Source organism: Sprattus sprattus (assembly GCF_963457725.1).
Source record: "Sprattus sprattus genome assembly, chromosome: 5".
Lineage (NCBI taxonomy): Eukaryota > Metazoa > Chordata > Actinopteri > Clupeiformes > Clupeidae > Sprattus > Sprattus sprattus.
Window position 1 is genome coordinate 6,355,554 of NC_137924.1, and position 22,064 is coordinate 6,377,617.

Genomic DNA, 22,064 nt, shown 5'->3' on the forward strand with positions numbered 1-22,064 from the left:
CCTTTTCTGTATTATTTTCACTTTCAGGTAGTTTGAAAAATGCTGTCCGCCTGTTAGGATTCACCTCACATAACCCGCCTCACACACAGGATAGTCAGTCACTTGAACTACTGTTGAAAAGTGTCCAAATCAATCCGATTCTCTATTATCCGACACATAACTCAAATCCCAGCAGCGTGTCACTACTCGATTAAACTGTTGCGCTGTTGAACTCACTTCCTCATGCAGGTGAGTTCAGTCAAGGGGAAGGACATGGGTAGAGATTGAATTTGATTGGTCTGAGTGAGAAGTTGAACTTTATGGACTGATTGTTCGCTTTTAAAGCTCACCTCGCCGAGTGCTGGAGAAGCAGTGTGGGGGAGAGAGAACATGAGTCTTAATTTTTTCTCACACGCAAGCATCCACACATGCACCGCGTCTCCCCTAAATCGCGATGTATGGATTTTGTTAACGTTATTGAAAGTATTGTTTCATGTTTTGTTAACGTGTTGTGCTTATTTGTTGTATGGCGTGTTTGTGTCGGGAGTTTGCAGCATGTTTGGCGTTTATGCGCGGACAGACCCGTTGTTTGCCCAGCTGCGATATAGCAACCATTCGTGCATTGTGTCACTTTCCTACACCTTTTGTAAATGATACTGGTTTGAATTGTGGTGCCCACTTTCTCATCTTCCATTAGCCATTTGTGTTTCTATGACGTCCATAAACAGGTCAAACATACACTTATTCACACTTCCTGGTGCTCTTGCTTCCCCATACTGTTCCCAATGGGTAAGCACGCTTTGCGCTGGGCTAGTACTTTTACAGCGTAGCCTACCACCAGGGGAGGGAGTGTGGCATTCTGTTACAGGGATGTTTGTCATTACGTAATTTGTATGCATATCGGGGGACATTTGCTATTGTATGAAATGAGTGTTTGATTGATAATATATACATTGTTTCGCATACATTGTATTATTTAGTAAGCAATATATACTGTGCTCCCATAGTTATGGTTCAGCCCTATTATGCCAGTTTGGGCCAATTTTCAGTAATAGTTAGGCCAGTTCCCCCTGAGGCGTTTGAGAAAGAAGGATCGCTCTCCTGGTGCGAGGCAGAGGTCTTTCTTAATGCAATGCTATTACGCAGCAATTTTGGTGTTTAAACTTGTTTCTGTTTAAATTATTTTGTTTTGTTATTATTATTGCCTTTGCTAATTCTTGCAAGCTGGATGGGAAATAAATATTTTTGCAGGTCTTGAAACGGTAACAATCTCTCCTGCACATTCTTTTCCACGTCCATCACTAAGCCCACACCCCAACTCGAGGGCTGGCCGCGTCAGTCACTCACAGTCTGTGTCACTTACACTGACAGACACACAGGCTGAACCAAGAACAGTTAATCACACTCAGCTGTAGACATTGGGCTCATATTGGTTTTCTTAAACCAAAAAGAAATGCCATTTAAAACAATATGGTGGATATAACACATGACATACAGGCTACAGATACATGTTAGCTCAGAGATAACTAACCTTAGAACCAGGTCAAGAGAAGGCTCTCCTCCTGAGAACCCTTCCCTGAATACAGAACATTCTCTGAATCCTTTGACAGCCCAGAACCATCTCTAGACAAGCTTGAGACATTGCAAAAAAGCAGCCAAACAGGCTCCCCAGGTGGGACCACAAACAGGACCGGACCGGTCCTCATCTGTGAAAGATCCAGACGCCATTTTCAGATGGTCAACAATATCTTCTCTTAATAACTTTTGCTATTTGATGTGAATACCTCAGTGGTTGCTGGTGTTTGTGTGTGTGTGTGTGTGTGTGTGTGTGTGTGTGTGTGTGTGTGTATGTTTTTGTCCTCAGACCCGCCTATTACACAAAACCTCTTATTTAGAGGTCATCAACCTTGCTTGCTCTTGTGGTTGAATTATAATTCAGTGTTCTGTATTTTAAGTAGAGATTTAAACTTACAAACAATATTTAAACATCAGGCCAAATTATCAAATACAAATGGTAAAAGTGTTATTTATACTTTTAAGCTTATATTATTTAGTAAGGTGAAATGCTGTCAAATAATAAGAAGTGTAAATGATTTACTTAAGTTAAATGCTGTCAGAGTAAGTTAAATGCTGTCTTGGTAATAACACAAAATACATCAGCTTGAGTAACCACGACACTGGCTGGACAGACTAACATTTTGGTTCAGACTCTTCTGACATTAAACTCATTTATTGAAATGAAGTTGTGGGATAAAAAATATATGTTTCACATTTAATTAAGTAGGTTAGTATAGGATTCCATAGTATAACATAAATTGAATTGGTAACTGAGTGTGGCCATGTATTCTGTCTGACCTGTTGGGTAAGGTTTGATGAGCTAAGAGAGTTAGTCAAGACTTGGGGTAAGGGGATCCTATGTCAATAGTCTTATCTATAGTGGAGGACAAGGTGGCCACAGTGTATTAGTCCGAGGGAGGGGTTTTAGGTATAAGAGCTCAGTTTGCCCAGAGACTGATGGGCATTGTTGTGGGACATTTCATGAGCATGGATTGCTTGTAACAATGCTCCCGATATCGTTAATAAATCTGCAGTACCACTCCAGTTGTCTGTAAGTAATTTTGACCACATAAATGGTGTCAGAAGCGGGATTCGAACCCACGCCTTTTGGTTTAAGCATGTGTACATGCTAATAATTGGGTGTCCATTCAACATACCCCTAATTTGTTTTATTCATCCTCTCTGGAGGCATACTTTTTTCAAAAATGGAGCTCCTTAATTGTACAAAGACATATTTTTGTAAAGCCTGAACCTTCCTCTTTACAACAGCAAGAGACTTTAACTTTGTCTGCTGAGGAAAGAGCAACTCTGAGACATTATGTGCTTGGATATTAACTGAGACAGAGAGGACACAGCCTCTCCAAGCATGTGCAAATAATGGTAAAACCTTGACTGACTAATTGACTTGGACTGACAACTCTGATAAAGTTTTTGTTTATTTAAGATAGGTGTTAGTATCAGCTCCAGCCATGGGGTTGCCTAATTATGACCTGTCATTTGTCATTTAATTTGTGTGTGAGAAATTAGGTCACATGTAGGGGGTGTTATGTCAACAATATGGGGGGGCAGCATAGACATGTGGTATACTTATTTAAACAATTAGAAGAATTTGCTAGAAGAATGATTTCTTGGTTAAAAGCAGTTGCAGCGGCTGCCAGTGCAGTGTTAGGTAGTGCAGACATAGTATTGTTGCATTCACTCACTGTGAATGTCCCACATAAAGTACATTCATTGCTTTTACAAGACCAAACTGCACATCTTACTCCGGCGCGTCTCTTAACTTATCAGCATGTGTTATTAACCCTTTCCCTTTGACCCTTACCAGTTGCACCACACTTAATCTAGCTTCTCTGCTGCCGATAGCGGAGGATGGTGATTCACTGACATTTCTGAAACACCTGTCTCTAACCCTGATTTAATCTTGTTTGTTAATGGATCATCTATGAAACTGGAGTCCGGAGAAGGGGGGGAACAGGTGCTCTGTAGGGAATCCTTTTGAAATGATAAACTCACCCCTCACAGGAAGTTTTTCTGCTCAAGCAGCTGAAATGATAACCTTGGTGTGAGCATGGAATTTGGCAAAAGGCAAATCTGTAATATGTGATGAAACTAGTTTATGGGATAAGACCATTGAGAAAAAAAAGGGGATAAACTGCGGGCATGATAAAATATGAATGTGCTATGATGGCCACATGGTAACTTCATACATGTTATTAGCCCTGTTGCTTTGTGCGCACTTTTGATTTTCAGTGCGCAAAAGGGGGGTATATGAGCACAATTTGAATATGGGGTTATGGTCACCCTATTTATGGGAGGTATGGGATTACAATATGTAAAATGTTATGTTTGTAGCATACAAAATGTATTTTACACCAGGATTCACTACAGTAGCATCCATGTATTGTTACAATGAGAGTATAAGGAAGGGCATCATCCATCACCTGAAAAATCCATTTGAACAGAATTATGATGGATTTCATTCAATTGAACAAATGCAGAGGATATGACTATTGTTTGGTCATAGTTGATATGTTTTCAAAAAGGGCCTGAATGTTATCCAGTCAAGCATGTAAAGGCCATATCAGTGGCTAAGGCTTTAATGAGAGATGTTGTGCCTAGATGGGGAGTTCCAAGAAACTAACCTCAGATAATGGAGCACATTTTGTCAACAAAATTATTAAAATGCTGTCTGAGAAATTGCAAATGGACTTCAGAACCCATTGTGCATAACATCCACAGAGTACAGGTGCTATGGAGATAACTAATTCAATGTTGAAAGCAAAACTGACAAAAATTACAGTGTCAATAGCGATGGATTGGGTGACTGCACTTCCTTTAGCTCTCTACCTCAGAGGCCGTTCATTCAAGATCAACAGGGCTTAGTCCTTTTGAAATTTTGACTGGACGTCCTCTGACGGCTCCAGGGTTTACTAATCCACCTAACTTAGAGGATGTAGATAAACAATGACTAGTTACATGCGAGGACTGATTGCTGCTCTGTCTTTTGTTTCTCAATAGGTGGTGTCGGGCCTTTCCACAAAGTTTCCAAAGGAAATACCCAGTTGAGCCAGGAGCCTGGGTTCTGATCAAAGATTTAAGGAAGGACGAATTGGGATCAAGAGCGGTGGCGAGGACCGTTTGAAGTACTGTTATCTACATCTACGACTGTGAGGAGGGCTGAAAGAGACACTTGGGTACATCTGTCACACTGCAGAGTGGTAAAAAATCTGGAACAATACATCAACTGAATTGGATTGGCAATAAGAAAGGATTGGTAAACAATCTTCAGGAGGCTAAAGAATACAGACGTCAGGATAGATTCATAAGTATCACTAGCACCACATCAAAGTATTTTTCTCAGTTTAGCTAGAAAACCGTTACAAGTTTGTTGTTTTTGTTTTCATTTTATTTGGACAGTTACCTGAGGAGGGTCTAAAACGACCCAAGTCAGCTCTGCTGTCGAAGACTAGATTAGGATTTATTTTTGACTTTTTGAATAACTGAGAAAACACAAGATGTTGGTTTTGGTTTTGTTGATGTGTGGAACGAATAAAGTCTGTGTTTTAGCCTTCCATGCCAAAACAAGATTAAACTGGAGTATGTGAAACCCGTTAACTTTAGGAATGTTTACGACCTGATAAGAGAGGGGGTCACGATGTTACCTGAGACTAGACTTGTCTGATAGAAGGTAGTTAGTGATTCGTGGATGCATCTTCTCCTTATTCTATGTGGTAAAACCAGTGGTATGATCAATGTATTTTGGAAAGCTGACAGAAATGATTACACGTTTCAAAGAAGTCCCAAATAATGAGAGAGAGGAAATATGGTAGTAACAGAAGTGTACAATGAGTCTAACCCTATTTTGAAAAAACCTGGTTTAAATGATAGATAGGCAATTGGAATTCCATGTTGTTATTTTATTTTCCATGAGTATTTGTTATTTCTTTTATTTTCTATGTATAATATGGAGTTACATTTCGATAACTAGATAACTTGGAGGAAGTAATTTGTAACCATGTTTTGCTATTATGTGTGTTTAAGGCTAGTAATCAAATGTAATGATGATACATATAGTTTCTCTAAGTGTGGTACTATAGTACCACAAGGGGGGAATGTGGGATAAAAAATATATGTTTCACATTTAATTAAGTAGGTTAGTATAGGATTCCATAGTATAACATAAATTGAATTGGTAACTGAGTGTGGCCATGTATTCTGTCTGACCTGTTGGGTAAGGTTTGATGAGCTAAGAGAGTTAGTCAAGACTTGGGGTAAGGGGATCCTATGTCAATAGTCTTATCTATAGTGGAGGACAAGGTGGCCACAGTGTATTAGTCCGAGGGAGGGGTTTTAGGTATAAGAGCTCAGTTTGCCCAGAGACTGATGGGCATTGTTGTGGGACATTTCATGAGCATGGATTGCTTGTAACAATGCTCCCGATATCGTTAATAAATCTGCAGTACCACTCCAGTTGTCTGTAAGTAATTTTGACCACAAAGTGGTGAGAGAACAGACATAAGCCTGCATTGTTAATGTGTTTGCTTCCAGTCCTGTTGAAGACAGGTAATTAGCTTTGACGAATAGATGTTATACGTAGATGTGTGTTACAATAAGGGTTTTAGATTCTTATCATCCATGGTAAGACAGAGGCTATATGAACTCTAACGGTGATGCTTCAGCGTTATGCAAGATTTTACTGGTGAAATCCTTAAAGGGACGTCTCTGAGAGTCAGAAAGTATGGAAACACTCTCTCAGTGAAAGTGTGTGTGAGAGTGTGTAGATGTGTGTTATTATCAGGGTCAGAGAATGACAGCTCTCCTCTGTCCCAGTCCAGCTGCACTCTGATCCTCTGGAGTTTCTGCTTCACTGTGAGAGGTGTGTCTGGGTGGGATGGAGAGAGTGCTAAATATGCATAATTAAGACACACACCCCAGACTCCACTGATGACACGCCCTCCCTTCCTCTGACTAGACTCTGGCATCACTCCCAGGTCCCAATAATCATTGTCTCCAACCTCCACATCCCAGCAGTGAGTCCCTGAGTTAAAGCCCTCAGAGCCCAAGACACTGTGATACCTATCAAATCTCTCTGGGTTATCAGGAAGCTGCTGGCTCTCATCACAAAGTCTCACACTGGTCAGATCCTCAGACAGGATGAGACGTGGGTGTGCAGTGTTGGGATCCAGAGTCACAGGAGCTGCAGAGAGAAAGAACACACACATGAGCTGAACACTGAGTGATGTGTGAGAAGAGAGAAAGGACACACACATGAGCTGAACACTGAGTGATGTGTGAGAAGAGAGAAAGGACACACACACACATGAGCTGAACACTGAGTGATGTGTGAGAAGAGAGAAAGGACACACACGAGCTGAACACTGAGTGATGTGTGAGAAGAGAGAAAGAACACACACATGAGCTGAACACTGAGTGATGTGTGAGAAGAGAGAAAGAACACACACATGAGCTGAACACTGAGTGATGTGTGAGAAGAGAGAAATGACACACACACACATGAGCTGAACACTGAGTGATGTGTGAGAAGGTAAAGGTGAGTAATGATGAGTAAATTAATGAGTTATGATGATTCCAACAATGAAGATGATGATGAATAGTGTGATGACAGTAGCAGTGCCTGTAGGAAACGGACAACAACAACAACACTTGTGTGTCTAGCACCTTCACAATAAATACAAACAACAAACAAAAAAACTGATATTATGTAAACATATTTAAATTCGAATCAATCAACAAAACTAACCCAGCTGACCAATAATATAACCATCAGGCATCAGGAAAGGCAAGCTTATAAAATGAGTTTTTAGAAAAGTACCAGGGAGGATTCAGATCTGACATTATAGGGAAGGATGTTCCAGAGTTTAGGGGCCAAAACTGCAAAAGAGCGACTCCCTTAAGGTCGTGACACACAGGGTCTACAGTCGGCCGTCAGCCAAAGTTGTGCAGTCGGTTAGAGTCTGTGGTCCTAGTTTTTGTGGTGTGTCCCACACTGTTGGCACTAGTCGGACCCGTGTTGTTGACTGTAATGGTATTTATCATACTTTGAAACATGAATCAGGAATTATGAGTTTAAGGGTAACACAGACCGACAGATGTGATATAGTAAAGGAGCTTATGTTTAACTTCACATTTTTGTATAATTAAATGTGCAACTAAGTTACAAATACATGTTAAATTAAATAATTGTTCTCTTGTATTTCATAACCACTTTGTCTTACCTAATGGCAATAGATAGCTTTCAATGTTTTGTGCTTATACACTTTTAAATAGACAAATTTAAGACACTATTTAAAGATTGGCATTAGTATTTTCATCTTATATCAGTTGATTGAGCCCGAGCTTTGATGTGAAAATGATAAAAGGCCATTAGAACCATAATTCATTAAGGTACTTTTACTTTTAATACTTAAGTATATTTGAAGGCAAATACCAAATACTTTTAAACTTCTACTTAAGTGGAAATTCAAAGTGCAGACTTCTACTTTTACTGGAGTAATATTTTACACCAGGTACAGTACCTTGCGTAAGTATTCACCCCCTTGGATGTTTTACCCTTTTATGGCTTTTATAAATCAGTCATGGTCAATATAAGTTGGCTTTTTGGACAAAAAAATTCACAAAATAGCTCTCTTTAATGTCAAAGTGAAAATATATTTCTACACAGTCATGTAAATTAAATACAAATATGTAATGAAAATAAGTGATTGCATAAGTATTCACCCCCTTTATCACCCCCTTTATATAGACTGACCTAATTCAACAGAGGTCCAGCCAATTGGTGCTAGAAGTCTCACAATTAGTGATATGGGGATCAGTGTGCAGTAAATGTGTCTCAAGTGATTGTAGTATAACGACACCTGTGTCTGGAAGGTCTATTCACTGGTCAGTATTCAGTAATCAGTATTCCTGGCTACTGTTACAACATGAAGACCACAGATCACCCTAAGAAACTCAGAGAAAAGGTTATTGAAAAGTACAGGTCAGGGGAAGGATACAAAAAAATGTCCAAGGCACTTAACATCCCCTGAAATTCTGTTCAATCCATCATCAAGAAATGGAAGGAATATGGCACATGTGTAAATCTGCCTAGATCAGGCCGTCCTTACAAACTGAGTGACCATGCAAGAAGGAAACTAGTAAGAGAGGCCACCAAGACACCTATGACTACTCTGAAGAAGTTTCAAGCTTCAGCAGCTGGTATGGGAGAGACTCTACATACCACCACTGTTGCCTTGGTTCTTCACCAATCAAAGCTTCATTGAAGAGAGCCACTGTTGAAAAAATGCTCCACCTTTGGTCTCATCAAACCACAGAACCTTCTTCCACTTGACCATGGAGACTTCCACATGCCTTTTGGCGAACTGTAGTCGATCCTTTTTTTCAACAGTGGCTCTCTTCCATAAAGCTTAGATTGGTGAAGAACCAAGGCAACAGTGGTGGTATGCAGAGTTTCTCCAATCTCAACTGCTGAAGCTTGAAACTTCTTCAGAGTAGTCATAGGTCTATTGGTGGCCTATCTTACTAGTCTCCTTCTTGAACGGCCCCTCAGTTTGTGAGGACGGCCTGATCTAGGCAGATTTACACATGTGCCACAATCCATCCATTTCTTGATGATGGATTTAACAGAATTCCAGGGGATGTTTAGTGCCTTGGACATTTTTTTGTATCCTTCCCCTGACTTATACTTTTCAACAACCTTTTCTCTGAGTTGCTTAGAGTGATCTTGGGTCTTAATGGTTTAACAATAGCCAGTAATACTGATTACTGAATACTGACCAGTGAATGGACCTTCCAGACACAGGTGTCGTTATACTACAATCACTTGAGACACATTCACTGCACACTGACCCCCATTACACAAATTGTGAGACTTCTAGCACCAATTGGCTGGACCTCTGTTGAATTAGGTCAGTCTACACTGTGTGCACAATTATTAGGCAAGTGAGTATTTTGACCATATCATAATTTTTATGCAAATGTTCCAACTCCAAGCTGTATAAACTTGAATGCTTATTGGATTTAAGCATATCAGGTGTTATGTATCTGTGAAATGAGGGAGGGTGTGGCCTAAGGAGATCAACACCCTATATCAAGGTGTGCATAATTATTAGGCAGCTTCTTTTCCTCAGGCAAAATGGGCCAAAAAAGAGATTTAACTGACTCTGAAAAGACAAAAATTGTATAAAGTCTTTCAGAGGGATGCAGCACTCTTGAAATTATTAAGATATTGGAGCGTGATCACACAACCGTCAAAGGTTTTGTTGCAAATAGTCGACAGGGTCACAAGAAACGTGTTGAGAAAAAAAGACGCAAATTACCTCCCAAAGATTTGAGAAGAATCAAACGTGAAGCTACCAGGAACCCATTATCATCTGTCATAGGCTAAGTGCTGTCATATTCCAGACCTGCAACCTACCTGGAGTGCCCAGAAGTACAAGGTGTTCAGTGCTCAGAGACATGGCCAGGGTAAGGGAGGCTTAAACCCGACCACCACTGAATGAGACACATAAGTTAAGACGTCAAGACTAGGCCAAGAACTATCTGAAGACAGATTTTTCAAAGGTGATATGGACTGATGAGATGAGAGTGTTTCTTGACGGACCAGATGGATGGGCTCGTGGCTGGATCAGTAACGGGCAGAGTTCCACTTCGACTCAGACGCCAGGAAGTCGGAGGTGGGGTACTGGTATTATTAAAGATGAGCTAATTGGACCTTTTTGGGTTGAAATGAGTGAAATGGACTCAAACTCAACTCTCAAACCTACTGCAAGATTTTAGAAGACACTTTCCTCAAGCAGTGGTACAAGAAAAAGTCTGCATCTTTCAAAAAGACCATGATTTTTATGCAGGACAATGCTCCAGCACATGCATCGAAGTACTCCACTGCGTGGCTAGCCAGTAAAGGCCTTAGAGATGAAAGAATAATACATGGCCCCCTTCCTCACCTGACCTAAACCCTATTGAGAACTTGTGGAGCCTTCTTAAACAGGAGATTTACAGTGCAGGAAAACAGTACACCACTCTGAACAGTGTCTGGGAGGCTGTGGTTGCTGCTGCACAAAACGTTGATCGTCAACAGATCAAGAAACTGACAGACTCCATGAATGGAAGGCTTATTACTGTCAAGCTTATTACTGAAAAGAAGGGTGACTTTATTGGTCACTGACTTTTTTTTTTTAATGTCAGAAATGTTTATTTGTATATTTTGAGCTGTTTGTTTATTATTCCTACTTAAACAGATGACAATAGACAAGTGAGATAGGACATTTTTTCGTTTTTCATTTAGTTGCATAATAATTCTGCACACTCATAGTTGCCCAATAATTGTGCAGACATAGATATTCTCCTAAGAAAGCAAAAACCTCACTTTTACCTCCTTAAATATTCAGGTTTGAGGTTATTGACATTTTGGATTGACCGAGAGCACTGTAGTTGTTCAATAATAAAATGAATCCTAAAAAATACAACTTGCCTAATAATTGTGCACACAGTGTATACAAAGGGGGTGATAAAGGGGGTGAATACTTATGCAAGCACTTATTTTCATTACATATTTGTATTTAATTTACATAACTGTGTAGAAATATATTTTCACTTTGACATTAAAGAGAGCTATTTTGTGAATTTTTTTGTCCAAAAAGCCAACTTATATTGACCATGACTGATTTATAAAAGCCATAAAAGGGTAAAACATCCAAGGGGGTGAATACTTAGGCAAGGTACTGTATCTATACTTTCACTTAAGTACATAGTTAGTGTACTTCGTCCACCACTGACTGTAATGAACAATCTCCTGTATATTCTCACAGACTCTGACTCTACTTTGTCTGCAATTTTGACCCTTTGCCTGATTTTTGACCTGACCCTGTTAGATTCTGTGTTTGGATACATCTGCCTTGGACTGTTTGACTGTTGGAGTTTTGACCTCTTGCCTGCCTGTTGATTTACGTAACTGTCTTCTGCCTTTGGATTGTTGCCGGTGTGTGTTTGTGTGTGTGTGTGTGTGAGAGTGTGTGTGTGTGTGTGTGTGTGTGTGTGTGCAGATATCTGCGTTCCCTTAAACATATTTTTTGTGCCGCATTAACAGCAGTAACAATGGATGAAATGCACTGTGTGTGTGTGTGTGCAGATGTGTGTGCGCGCATGTGACTGTGTACTCACTGTATTGAACAATCTCCTGCATCTTCTCCCAGACTCTGAACTTAAGGTTGCCCAGGTATTTTGCCACATTGATCAGAGCTCCTGAAACCCTCTCTGGATTCTGCAGTGTGCACTGGGCTCTGGAATAACATTCAGGAGTCAGTGCTGCTGTGGGTTTGGGTTCAGAACCACAGAGAAGAGAGAGACAGGAGGCAGATCACTCACCTTTCCGCTGTGCTCTTGTAGTTCTGGTAAACATGAAGGGAAATGGATTAAAATGATGCTGTGTTAAAGACCACTGTAATCAGGTAAGTACAGCGTACCAGCTGTGTGTATGTGTGTGTGTGTGTGTGTGTGTGTGTGTGTGTGTGTGTGTGTGTGTGTGGTGTGCGTGCGTGCGTGCGTGCACTCATGAAATAGACAGTTGTGGTGTACATTGGAGTAGTGACCCATGTGCTTTTTAATAGATACATCAGTGCATCATCCAGAGGTGGTCTTTAAAATCAGACTTTAATACTAAAGAGATTCACTAACAAGAATACCTGCAGAAATCAGATCTTAAGAGTGATTATACACAGTGGATGGTTCTCACCTGCAGGAATGTGATGTTATCAGCTCCCATCGCCCCTTCTATGGCTCTGATTGTGTCTGAAAGAGATGAGATCTCTCCGCTCATCTTCTCAATCTTCTCCTTCATCATCTGACTCTTCTGCTCCTCCTCCTCCTTCAGTGCTGCTAACCTGGCCGCCTCTTCATCTCGTAGAAACTGGTGAAGCTCCTCAAACTCCTTCTTGATCTGCCTCTCGGTGTGTTGGGCCTGAGTCTGGATGAGCACATTTAATGCTTATAACACCAACACCACCTTCATATAGTTGCTTTTTCTGTGACCGTTGAGACAAGTCTTTCTCACCTTAATGTGTCCTGCTGTTTCATCATAGGTGAGTTTAGCCTCCTGAAAGGCCTTCAGTGTCTCCTGTAAGGGCTGCAGTGTAATGTTCAGCTCCTCCTGGAAAGAAATGAAAATGTCACTGTAATAGAGGGTCTCTATGTTCTTCTTCTAATATTGAAACTAACTCTGAGATCCCTTCTCTGTTTCAAACTTTAATCCACAAGAACTTCAGCTTCACTTTAAGCCCAAACAGTTTTCCTCTTTAGTTTAAACACAGTTTTTTTTTTAAGTTTCTAATAGAAGTATCCCACATGAACATGACAGCGTCTAGTGGAAGACAGAGAATCATCCTGCAATTTTCACGCCTGCGCTGACATCGGCTCCGGCCACACCCCCTTTAGCTCACTGAGTTTGGATGAACGCATTTAATGCTTATAACGCCAATAACACCTTCATATAGTTACTTATTCTGTGAGCGTTCAGATAATTGAACTTCGGACAAAATCATCACACCAAACACATGACTGTGTACACACGCACACATATAAGCAAAGAGATACAACATTTAGCTTTCGCAAGAGCTGACAGATGTGTGTGTGTTTGAGAGAAAGAGGGAGATACAGAGTGAGAGAATTTGCATTTCATCATTTAGAACACGCTCTTTTCTAAAGAAACACACAGTACAGATATCCCCTCTCATCTGTAAGTGTGGGAGTCGAAATAACAATATGAGCTAATCAACTCCTTTGTGTATTTTTCTCATCACCAAAACATTTACCTTGCGGTCAAGTGCTGCTTCATCTATAGGATGGAACTGATGGCCGGTGTGTTTTTTTAAGTCTCTACACACCACACACACAGGCTGTTTATCCTCCAGAAAGAACAGCTTGAGTTTCTCACTGTGCAGACTGCAGAGCACCTCAGACCCTGCTGAAGCTCTCTGACTTCTCTCCTGTACGAAGGTCTCACACAGGTTCCTTAACGCCATGTTAGTAGGATAGATATCCTTTGAGCACTTTCTCCTGCAGTAGGGACACTGTCTGGATCCTTTGCTCTCACAGAACTGCTGCAGACAGGCTTTACACACACTGTGAGAACAGGTCAAAAGGACAGGATCCTTGTAGAAGTCACAGCACACAGGACAGCATAGATCCTCTTCAAGTTTAGAAGCCATTTTGTCTTTACACTACACTGTCCTTTCTGAAGCCTGTTTGACAAGCGTTGCTCACTTTCAGGAGTCTGAGAAGTCGAGTCAGTCCCTAACTCTGAGATCCCTTCTCTGTTTCCAACTTTAATCCACAAGAACTTCAGCTTCACTTTAAGCCCAAACTGTTTTCCTCTTTAGTTTAAACAGTTTTAAAACAGGTTTATAATATCCCACATGAACATGACAGCGTCTAGTGGAAGACGGAGAATCATCCTGCAATTGTCACGGCTGCGCTGTCATCGGCTCCGGCCACGCCCCCTTCAGCTCACTCACTCTCCCAGCTGCAAGTTTCATCAGTCTCGTTCACAGTCCAAGCTCACTGCATTCACGTCTCCTAATAACACAAACAAACGCACCTGTCTGATACTGTACAAATACTGTTCACTCCCCTCACTCCGTGTCTTGTCTCGTCGTTACACAGTCTAAGATGCTGCCCGAGACGGCCAGCGCTCTGGTTTCTGTTCCCGCGACCTCCAGGTCGTTCCGTGTGTCTGCGGTCTCCTGGTTACCTGTGGCCGCAGTCTCCGTGTCCGCTGGGTTCCACCCCAGCAAGTTCTTGTCCGCTGAATCCCACTTCAGCAAGATCCGTGCCAGCTGAAATCTGCTCTGGCGTCTCCCAGATATCCGTGCTCACGAGCAAAGGTTCATTCAGTGACTTTTTTAGTTCCGCACCCAGCGCGCTGGTGTCCCTGATTAGAGGAATACCCTGAGTTTGCTTGATCCCAGAGTTTGACTCGGTGTATTTGTTAATTGTTTCGAAGGTTATTTTAACTGTGTACGTTTTCCAGTGTTTGACGCTGTGTTTTTCAGTTACATTACCAGTTTACGTTTTCCAGCGTTTCACTTCTTCGTGTTTCGGTTTCTAGTATTTCTAGTCTCCCTGTTGGCTCAAAAGACACGTTTGCTTTTGAGCATTCTCCCGTGAGTGTTAGGTCTCCCTGTATGTGTTTCCATCCCCCTTCACCTGGATGTATTCCTTAATAAACTCTGTTTGACGATGAAACATCCTTCTGAGTTCAGACGTCTCATGACAGCGAACAACTTTACTTCTTCCTGGTGCCAGTCAGTCAGAGGGCGGGACTATTGTGAAGAAGGATTCTGATTGGTCGGTCGAAGTTGCCAGACCTTCCCCTTATACTGCTGCCACCGACACCTCTGGAGTTCAGCTCAAAGTCCCAGTTTTGGGTGTGGACTGTACCTGCCAGAGACACAGAGACTGACCCAAGATCAGTGGATTAAACACAGACTTTGATCCATAAATACAGGTTAAAGTAGACAGGCAACACGTTCCATGCGTGGTATGCAGAAATAATTTGCCTACATAATGAAACGAATAATGTTTTTTTGAATATATGTACACATATTAAAATGAAATACTAATCTGGAGAAAAGAAGAAAAAATTACTGAAGGGCCTATAAATCACACACAGTTTCACTAATATCATGTGTTGTATTGTGTTCATTATAAAACTGGAGTTCAAAAAAGAGATGCACACTGTGCTGTTCGATCTAAAACTTGAGTTTTTGTTTTTAAAACACACATTGTAATTTTAATTAATTATTGATCATGTCTTATCTTAACTGTAACAGTATGAACAGTCTTATTATTGTGGTCTTTAGAGCCTGTTGAATGTCTGAGTCTGAATGTCTTCTCTTAATCCTGTTCACACTGGGTAGTGCATGAGGCCTCCACCTGAGCCCACCAGCGTGGTCTGTCTGCAGCACATCTCTCCAGGTAACCCAGGCCCATCCCTGCTTCTTCATTTCTGTCTCCACTGTCCTCCTCCAAGTCTCCTTGGGCCTGCCTCTGTTTCTGCAGCCGTCTGGAGTCCACCTGTGGGCTACCCTTGGCAGTGATGTTGGTGGCATACGCAGCACATGTCCAACACATCTCCATCAGCGTGTGTTATGTGTGTTATTAGGGTGTGTGTTATCATCAGGGTCAGAGAATGACACCTTTCCTCTGTCCCATTTCAGCTGTACTCTGATCCTCTGGAGTTCCTGTTTCTCTGTGAGAAAGGTGGAGGGCTGTGGGGTAGCACATGCTCTATATTTACTATCTGGACGGAAAACAAACCACTGTCCACTCATGGCGGGTTGAAGGTAGAGTAGTGGCTGTGACTGTGCAGGGGTAATCTCACACACACAGACACACACAAAACCGGAGCCTGCTGGAGAGTGCCACTAGGGGGAGCTCCAGTGTTTCAGAGTTAACTTACTTCATACATTTTAACAATTGAAGTTGGCTTTGACCACTCATTGACAGATTCTCGAGAACTTCGAAAAACATCCCAGGTCTGTAGGTTTTCTCATCATCCTGGATCGTTGGGCTGAAGAAGTACACACAATGTGAGAAGATTTACACAAACACAAACACACACACATAAACACACACACACACACACACACACACACACACACACACACACACACACACACACACACACACACACACAGGGACGTGCACAGGAGGGGGCTAAGGTTGCTCGGGCACCTGCCCGTTGGCCGACTCGACTGAAGTTGCTCCTCTGAAGGAAATATATATATCTCTAAAATAGTATTACGGCTGCAGAACTTCATGTATGCCTAGATACAATTATTGCGGAATATGCGTCCACGGGACGGGGGCGTGGCAGAGGCGGTTAGTGAGAGTTTAAAATTATATTGGCAAAATATGCGTCCAGGGGACGGGGTGTGGCAGCGGCGGTGACTAAAATTAACGTACTGCCCCTCAAAATTCCTGTGCATGTCCCTCCACACACACACACACACACACACACACACACACACACACACACACAAACAGAGGTAATAGTACACAACACATCAACTCTGAATAACCACGATGACTCTGGATGGCCAGACTTTCTTTTTTATTTAGTTTGGGGTTCCGACAAAACTCTTTTGAAAACAAAGGCAGAAATACGAAACATTTAAACTAATTCACTGAAGTAAGTGGTGAGGGAACAGATATTAGCCTGCATTGTAAGTGTGTTTGCTTCCAGTCCTGTTGAAGACCGGTAATAAGCTTTGACTAATAGATGTTATAGATGTGTGTTACTATCAGGGTTTTGCATTCTTATCATCCATGGTAGGACAGAGGCTGTATGAGCTCTAACTGGGATGCTTCAGCGTTATGCAAGATTTTACTGGTAAAATCCTGAGAGGGAAGACTACAAAGTATGGAAACACTCTCTCAGTGAAAGTGTGGGTGAAAGTGTGCAGGTGTGTGTTATTATCAGGGTCAGAGAATGACAGCTCTCCTCTGTCCCAGTCCAGCTGCACTCTGATCCTCTGGAGTTTCTTCTTCACTGTGAGGGGTGTGTCTGGGTGGGATGGAGAGTGTGCTTTATATGCACTAATAATATGACCCACACGCCAAGCTCCACTGATGACACTCTGTCCCTTCCTCTGACTAGACTCTGTCTTCACTCCCAGGACCCAGACACGACTGTCTCCAACCTCCACATCCCAGCAGTGTGTCCCTGAGTCAAAGCCCTCAGAGCCCAGGATACAGGGCCGGTTATCAAATCTCTCTGGGTTATCAGGAAGCTGCTGTCTCTCATCACTGAGTCTCACACTGGTCAGATCCTCAGACAGGATGAGACGTGGGTTTGCAGTGTTGGGATCCAGAGTCACAGGAGCTGTAGAGAGAAAGAACTCACACATGAGCTGAACACTGAGTGATGTGTGAGAAGAGATAGGACACATACATGAGCTGAACCCTGAGTGATGTGTGAGAAGAGAGAAAGGACACACACATGAGCTGTACACTGAGTGATGTGTGAGAAGAGAGAAAGGACACACACACACACATGAGCTGAACACTGAGTGATGTGTGAGAAGAGAGAAAAAACACACACACACACATGAGCTGAACACTGAGTGATGTGTGAGAAGAGAGAAAGGACACACACACACACATGAGCTGAACACTGAGTGATGTGTGAGAAGGTAAAGGTGAGTAATGATGAGTAAATGAATGAGTTATGATGATTCCAACAATGAAGATGATGATGAATTGTGTGATGACAGTAGCAGTGCCTGTAGGAAACGGACAACAACAACAACAACAACAACCACACTTGTGTGTCTAGCACCTTCACAATAAATACAAACAACAAACAAAAAAAACTGATATTATGTTAACATATTTAAATTCGAATCAATCAACAAAACTAACCCAGTTGACCAATAATATAACCATCAGGCATCAGGAAAGGCAAGCTTATAAAATGAGTTTTTAGAAAAGTACCAGGGAGGATTCAGATCTGACATTATAGGGAAGGATGTTCCAGAGCTTAGGGGCCAAAACTGCAAAAGAGCAGCACTCTTAAGGCCGTGACACACAGTCAGCCGTCAGCCAATGTTGTGCAGTCGTTTAGTGTCTGTGGCCCTAGTTTTTGTGGTGTGTTCCACACTGTTGGCACAAGTCAGACCCGTGTTGTTGAGTCTTCAGCTGATAGAGCATGTTGAATAGGCAGCAGAGCTCTGATATATAATCTGGGGCCAAGCCACGCAGTCCTTTGTACGTTATCAGCAAAGTCTTAAAACTATTGTGAAAACGTACTGAAAGCCAGTGGAGTGAAGGTGAAGTTGGAGAAATATGCTCTGATGTCCGACTCGGTTAAAGGTGTGTGTGTGTGTGTGTGTGTGTGTGTGTGTGTGTGTGTGTGTGTGATAGAGAGAGAGAGAGATGCTCACTATACTCACTGTAATGAACAATCTCCTGTATATTCTCACAGACTATGACTCTACTTTGTTTGCGATTTTGTCCCTTTGCCTGATTTTTGACCTGACCCTGTTAGATTCTGTGTTTGGATACTTCTGCATTGGACTCAGTTTGACTGTTGGAGTTTTGACCTCTTGCCTGCCCGTTGACTTACGTAACTGTCTTCTGCCTTTGGATTGTTGCCGGTGTGTGTTTGTGTGTTTGTGTGTGTGTGTGTGCAGATATCTGCGTTCCCTTAAACATATTTTTTGTGCCGCATTAACAGCAGTACCAATGGATGAAAGGCACTGTGTGTGTGTGCAGATGTGTGTGTGCGCATGTGACTGTGTACTCACTGTATTGAACAATCTCCTGCATCTTCTCCCAGACTCTGAACTTCAGGTTGCCCAGGTGTTTTGCCACATTGATCAGAGCTCCTGAAACCCTCTCTGGATTCTGCAGTGTGCACTGGGCTCTAGAATAACATTCAGGAGTCAGTGCTGCGGTGGGTTTGGGTTCAGAACCACAGAGAAGAGAGAGACAGGAGGCAGCTCACTCACCTTTCCGCTGTGCTCTTGTAGTTCTGGTAAAAAAGAAGGGAAATGGATTAAATGATGCTGTATTAAACACCACTGTTATCAGGTAAGTACAGCTTACCAGCTGTGTGTGTATGTGTGTGTGTGTGTGTGTGCGTGCGTGCGTGCGTGCGTGCGTGCGTGCGTGCGTGCGTGCGTGCGTGCGTGCGTGCGTGCGTGCGTGCGTGCGTGCGTGCGTGCCTGCGTTTCCCATGTGCTTATTAATAGATGCATCAGTGCATCATCCAGAAGGTCTTTAAAATCAGACTATAATGCTAAAGAGATTCAGTAACAAGAATGCCTGCAGGAATGTGATGTCATCAGATCTTAAGAGTGATTAAACAGACAGTGGATGGTTCTTACCTGCAGGAAAGTGATGTCATCAGCTTCCATCTTCTTTTCTATGGCTCTGATTGTGTCTGAAAGAGATGAGATCTCTCTGCTCATCTTCTCAATCTTCTCCTTCATCATCTGACTCCTCTGCTCCTCTTCCTCCCTCAGTGCAGCTAACCTGGCCACCTCTTCATCTCGTAGAAACTGGTGAAGCTTCTCAAACTCCTTCTTGATCTGCCTCTCTGTGTGTTGGGCCTGAGTCTGGATGAGCACATTGAATGCTTATAACACCAATAACACCTTCATATAGTTGCTTTTTCTGAGAGCGTTGAGACAAGTCTTTCTCACCTTAATGTGTTCTGCTGTTTCATCACAGGTGAGTTTAGCCTCCTGAAAGGTCTTCAGTTTCTCCTGTAAGGGCTGCAGTGTGATGTTCAGTTCCTCCTGGAATGAATAAAAGTGTTACTGTAATAGAGGGTCTTTGTGTTCTTCTTCTCATATTGAACTACAGACAAAACATCACACCAAACACATGACTGTGTATTCACACACACACACACACACACACACACACACACACACACACACACACACACACACACAAATACATAAAACATTCACTTTTTTGCAGGTGCTTACAGATGTGTGTCTGTTTGAGAGAGAGCTGCTCTTGGGCGCCCACTTAGTTTAATATGGGGGAATTCCCTTACAAGGCTTAAACTGGGCAGGCTCTAAGACCCAGGGGAGGTGCTCTGGGGACTAGGGAGGTCTGGCATCCACTGATTGCAAGCGCAGGTGCAAATTGTTAGATTAGTTTGGCACCTGAGCAGCAACAAACAGTGCGGGCACATGATGGCAGCACTTCGATCCCATTCAATTCTCTCCATGGGGTCTCCATGGGGGGTTAACTGCTCTATCTCTAAGCACATGGCAGTGACACAACTAGTTCTTGGCCGTGTCAGTTCAAATCAAATGCGGAATGTTTACATCTGCTACCGTTGATTATACAGTAAATACGTTGTGAAATGAAACAAAAACACACCACAGTTAAATTTATATTAGTATTGATTGATTCACATCGATATGAAAGGATTACATGACTAACAACTGGTGAAAAAGTAATATGAAAATATTTGTTCACTGAATTAGCGCATTCTGTCCCAAACAGTTGCGTTGCAGTTTATAAGTTTCAGTTTCGCTTTCAGTATTTCAACGTGAATGAGAGGGAGCACAAGAACTGAGCGTCTAGCAGCGATTATCATATCATAGACATATATGATGCATGTATATGTCTGTGGGCACGATCTCAAGCACGTGCAAAAGTTGTTGTTGTCCAATTTCAATCTAGTTTCGAGAGACACATGCGCGCCCAGTCCAATTCCCAGCGGAATCGAATCGTGTGTCCAGGGGTTTACATCGGAGTCCAGTCGGACTCAAGCTGGACACAATGAATCTAGTTCTGGGGAGTCACATGTGTCCAATATCCAATTTAAATCGGACTGAAATCGGAAATTGGACGCATGTGTCCACACTGAAAGACTTTAAAGAGTCAGGGAGCAGGCGTAGGCTTTTCCCTATTTTCTGTTAATTTCACTACCTTTGTTTGAAATTTAAAAGAGCAAATAAAGAACATGATTTGGATTTCTCTTGTCGCGTCTTGCTGAGAGCTGGGCTGCCACAATATATGCATTTTAATTTAAACATTTAGCAAATGCTCTTTTCCAAAGAAACACACAGTACAGTACATACTGTAACAATTTAGCCACAGCAACAGAAAGAATGTCAGGGTTAGAATGTCTACTAATGCGTTCATGTTTTCTAAGTCCAGAATATGCACTAATGCATTAATATTAAAGACCAGGGAAAGTGCAGTAGAGATGGAACACACCAACCATTACAGAATGGCCAACACTACCACTGAAGAAACCGAGAAAGAGAGTGTAATAGTGCCACCTGCTGCTGTTTGTTGGAACTGTAGGAACTACAAACGTGAGGAGTCTGAATAACAGGAAATAACAATGTGAACTAATCAACTCCAATGTGTATTTTTCTCATCATCAAAACATTTACCTTGCGGTCAAGTGCTGCTTCATCTATTGGTTGGAACTTATGGCCGGTGTGATTTTTTGAGTCTCGGCACACCCAACACACAGGCTGTTTATCCTCCAGACAGAAGAGCTTGAGTTTCTCACTGTGCAGACTGCAGAGCGCCTCAGACCCGGCTGAAGCTCTCTGACTTCTCTCCTGTAAGAAGGTCTCACACAGGTTCCTTAACGCCATGTTAGGAGGGTAGAAGTTCTTTGAGCACTTTCTCCTGCAGTAGGGACACTCTTTGGATCCTTTGGTGTCCCAGAACTGCTGCAGACAGGCTTTACACACACTGTGAGAACAGGTCAAGATGACAGGGTCCTTGAAGAAGTCACAGCACACAGGACAGCAGAGATCCTCTTCAAGTTTGGAAGCCATTTTGTCTTAACACTACACTATCCTTTCTGACAAGCTTTGCTCACTTTCAGCAGTCTGAGAAGTCGAGTCAGTCCCTAACTCTGAGATGCCTTCTCTGTTTCAAAGTTTAATCCACAAGAACTTCAGCTTCACTTTAAGCCCAAACAGTTTTCCTCTTTAGTTTAAACACAGTTTTAAAAAAGGTTTATA

At 42.2% G+C, this 22,064-nt stretch overlaps 2 protein-coding genes across 2 annotated transcripts; both read right to left on the reverse strand.

The window, feature by feature from the left end:
• Window positions 1-6,197: 6,197 nt before the first annotated feature.
• On the reverse strand, window positions 6,198-15,681 carry LOC308365978 (E3 ubiquitin-protein ligase TRIM39-like; the record flags this gene model as incomplete). Its single annotated transcript, XM_080839613.1, has 9 exons — window positions 6,198-6,733; window positions 11,716-11,834; window positions 11,920-11,942; window positions 12,287-12,517; window positions 12,605-12,700; window positions 13,362-13,671; window positions 14,300-14,479; window positions 14,916-14,988; window positions 15,459-15,681. 9 exons carry the CDS (start codon window positions 15,679-15,681, stop codon window positions 6,198-6,200), a joined length of 1,791 nt encoding a protein of 596 aa, XP_080695739.1.
• A 1,182-nt stretch (window positions 15,682-16,863) lies between these two features.
• Window positions 16,864-21,875, reverse strand: LOC308365737 (E3 ubiquitin-protein ligase TRIM35-like; the record flags this gene model as incomplete). Its single annotated transcript, XM_080839297.1, has 6 exons — window positions 16,864-17,434; window positions 18,858-18,976; window positions 19,062-19,084; window positions 19,440-19,670; window positions 19,758-19,853; window positions 21,480-21,875. 6 exons carry the CDS (start codon window positions 21,873-21,875, stop codon window positions 16,905-16,907), a joined length of 1,395 nt encoding a protein of 464 aa, XP_080695423.1. The 3' UTR covers window positions 16,864-16,904.
• Between the last annotated feature and the right edge of the window lie 189 nt (window positions 21,876-22,064).